The following is a 3006-nucleotide window of genomic DNA, read 5'->3' as shown; positions in this document are numbered from 1 at the left end:
ACCTATACCTACCTTGCTATGTGATTTGCTAGTAATACCAGTGACGATTTGGCAAATGATGGGTTTAGGATTTGTTCTCCTATTGGGAAGGGAGCTACAAAATGAAGAAAGCATTTACAAAGCCCGAAACCAGGCAAAGGATATTTCTTGGGACAATTTCTCGGCCACCCCTTGGTAGACAGACATGTTGCAAAGGACCTTCATGATAGTTGTATACACAGATCCCATGGAGACAGTTCAGGAGTTTGAGAATCAAATCCATGGACAGTACTCATTCCAGAATAATTTGCTGGTGTCACATACATTCTGGCTGACGGAGAGGAGGTGCTCCTACATGATACCAGAGCTCAATTGGTAAAATGATTTCCATAGCCTGAAAAATTCATGGCCGTCATTCCTTGACACTTTGTGTTACCTAAAAGCAAAGTGGATACTCAAAAAAGGATTTCCTCTAGGTTGGAAATGCCCAAGTCCGTCTGTCCAGAGAGGGAGCAATGGAAACGAGGGAGGTGGAGAAAGTGGTGAAACGTGTGTGTGCCTCTGGAGGAGGGAGGGGCAGGAGGAAGGCTGGGCTGAGTCGTCTGTCTGTCTGCAGAAGAGTGACCACACCCTGAGACCCTTCATCCACCTCCAGCTGGTAGCTGATTGGATGACGTGGTCCTAGTCAGCTGGGTGGGGCGAGCTTTACGAGGGCTGAGGAGAGGGCCACAGCCATCATTCTGAGACTGGCCTCCGGAGAGAAGCAACGCTCTGCAACGTGAGGCTCCACGTTTCAGGAGACGTGGAGACGCCCTCTCCCCACTGCCGAGAGGAGTCTCAGTTCCATGTCTTTCCAAACCTCAAACCTTGCGGGTCAAATATGCGTGGTGGTGAAAGCCACGGGGGACCCACTCTGCCTGAGAAGCCGTCACCGTCATCGCACACACCCTGCGACCTGCCTAACGGCCGGGCTCCCACGTCGACAGGTCTGCCCCCCGCAAAGAAACCTGTGAGTTGGAGGAGACCTTCTGTGGTTGGGGCTGGCCTGCAGAACCTGGGGAACACGTGCTATGCGAATGCGGCGCTGCAGTGTCTGACGTACACACCACCCCTCGCCAGCTACATGCTGTCCCAGGAGCACTCGCGAAGCTGTGGGAGGCAGCCATTCTGCGTGCTGTGTGCTCTGCAGGCTCACGTGACCCGGGCCCTCTGCCGTCCGGGAGATGTGATCCGGCCTCCGCCAAAGCTGCTCGCTGCCTTCCACACACACAGGCAGGAGGATGCCCATGAGTTTCTGATGTTCACTCTGGACGCTATGCAGCAAGCGTGTTTGCGTGAGGACAAGCCTTCAGAGCCTCAGGCTCACGACGCCACCCTCATCCGGCAAATCTTTGGGGGGTACTGGAGGTCTCAAATCCAGTGTCTCCACTGCCAGGGTGTCTCCAGCACTTTGGACCCTTACCTGGACATTAGCCTGGATATCAGGGCAGCTCAGAGTGTGAGCCAAGCTTTGCAACACTTGGTGAAGCCCGAACAGTTGGATGGTGAAAATGCCTATCGTTGTAGTACTTGTCTCGACAAGGTACCTGCTTCCAAGACGTTGACTTTGCACACTTGCTCCAAGGTCCTGATGCTCGTATTGAAACGATTCTGCCATTTCACGGGCAGCAAACTGGCGAAGGAAGTGCAATATCCTGAGCGCCTTGACATGCGACGCTACGTGTCTGGGCGGAACGGGGGGTCGCTGACTTATGTGCTCTATGCCGTGCTGGTGCACGCGGGCTGGAATTGTCACAGCGGACATTACTTCTGTTACATCAAAGCTGGGAACGGCCAGTGGTACAAAATGGATGATGCGAAGGTGACCGCCAGTGATGCGACGTCTGCCCTGAGCCAACACGCCTATGTCCTCTTTTACATCCAGAAGAGTGAATTGGAAAGAGACCGTGGGAGTGAGCCAGGTGCTGGGGAATCCACATGCCTCCAGGCTGACCACGCAGGCACGGCTGCGGCCCAAGGGGGGCCTGAAACCGACCCCAGCATCGAGGTGCCACCATCGGAGGATCACGTGGAAGAGACGCCACTGCCAGCAATCACGTTAGACCAGTGGAGATTCCTCCAAGAAAGCCACCGTCCCAAGTCTGAATTCAACCTCAGGAAGCTAGAATTTGCTCTTCCCCCCGACGCAGTCCTAATTCACCAGTCCAAATACACAGATGAGATGGGAAAGGATCACCGTGAACCAAACATCTACCGGCTCAACAGTTCAGCCAGGGACATCCCACCTCAGAGGGCAACGGCCATTAACCGAGTCCCTTGTCTCACCGGCAGAGCCAGAGCTACCAAGAGGAAGAACAAGAAGGGACAGAGGTCTCAGGAAGCAGTGCAGGGATCCCACTACAGGCTTTGAGATACACGCCTGCCCACGTGCACACTCACCCGCCCTCACTCACTACTCACTCACTCCCAGTACCTTGTAGGCCACATTTTGTGTGTTGTAGGTGGGTGTGATCGGGACATGTGGAGGGACCATGAATCTGGCTGTATTCAAGAGGTATGGCATTCCAGTTGACATGGAGAATCCTGAGCTTTAAGGCTGGCTGGCTGTAATGATGTTATTGGAGAGGTGTGGATTATGCTGGGTATTTGGAAGGTTTCTCCCCTCCATCAGCACCGAGGATCATCGGGCACTCTCAGAGCCTGAAAGGGTCAGAGGAAGTGGCCAATGAGGCATGAAGGTGGAAACAAGGCAGAGCACCGGGAGTCCCTGTGAAAATGCCTGGGACTCACGGTCCCATCATCCCATTCCCTACTCTCTGTGTATTGGTAAAGTACATGTGCCCAAACATGTGCGTGTGGGGACTCTCGGTGATATCCAAACATGCACCGGCAGGGGAAGGAGTTTGACACAATCTCAGTGCTTCCACACGGAGAAGTGGCAAATGACCAGGAAACTGGAAGAACTCTAGCTCTACGTGGGAGCAGACAGCCTTTTCAGGAATGTCTTGTGTCCGAAGGAGAGGAGCA

The 3006-nt window shown here is 53.9% G+C and overlaps 1 protein-coding gene across 1 annotated transcript; it reads left to right on the top strand.

Moving 5' to 3' along the window:
• Positions 1–826: 826 nt before the first annotated feature.
• On the top strand, positions 827–2653 carry LOC123584337 (ubiquitin carboxyl-terminal hydrolase 17-like protein 6). Its single transcript, XM_045452130.1, has one exon. The coding sequence runs from the start codon at positions 860–862 to the stop codon at positions 2387–2389; it is 1530 nt and encodes a 509-aa protein (XP_045308086.1). The 5' UTR covers positions 827–859; the 3' UTR covers positions 2390–2653.
• The last annotated feature ends 353 nt before the right edge of the window (positions 2654–3006 follow it).

Source organism: Leopardus geoffroyi, chromosome B1, assembly GCF_018350155.1.
Source record: "Leopardus geoffroyi isolate Oge1 chromosome B1, O.geoffroyi_Oge1_pat1.0, whole genome shotgun sequence".
In the NCBI taxonomy this organism is placed as follows: domain Eukaryota; kingdom Metazoa; phylum Chordata; class Mammalia; order Carnivora; family Felidae; genus Leopardus; species Leopardus geoffroyi.
This window is presented reverse-complemented; position numbering and strand designations above follow the sequence as displayed.

Coding starts and splice junctions, on each gene's coding strand:
- LOC123584337 (XM_045452130.1), top strand. CDS start 860: ATGCGTGGTGGTGAAAGCCACGGGGGACCCACTCTGCCTGAGAAGCCG.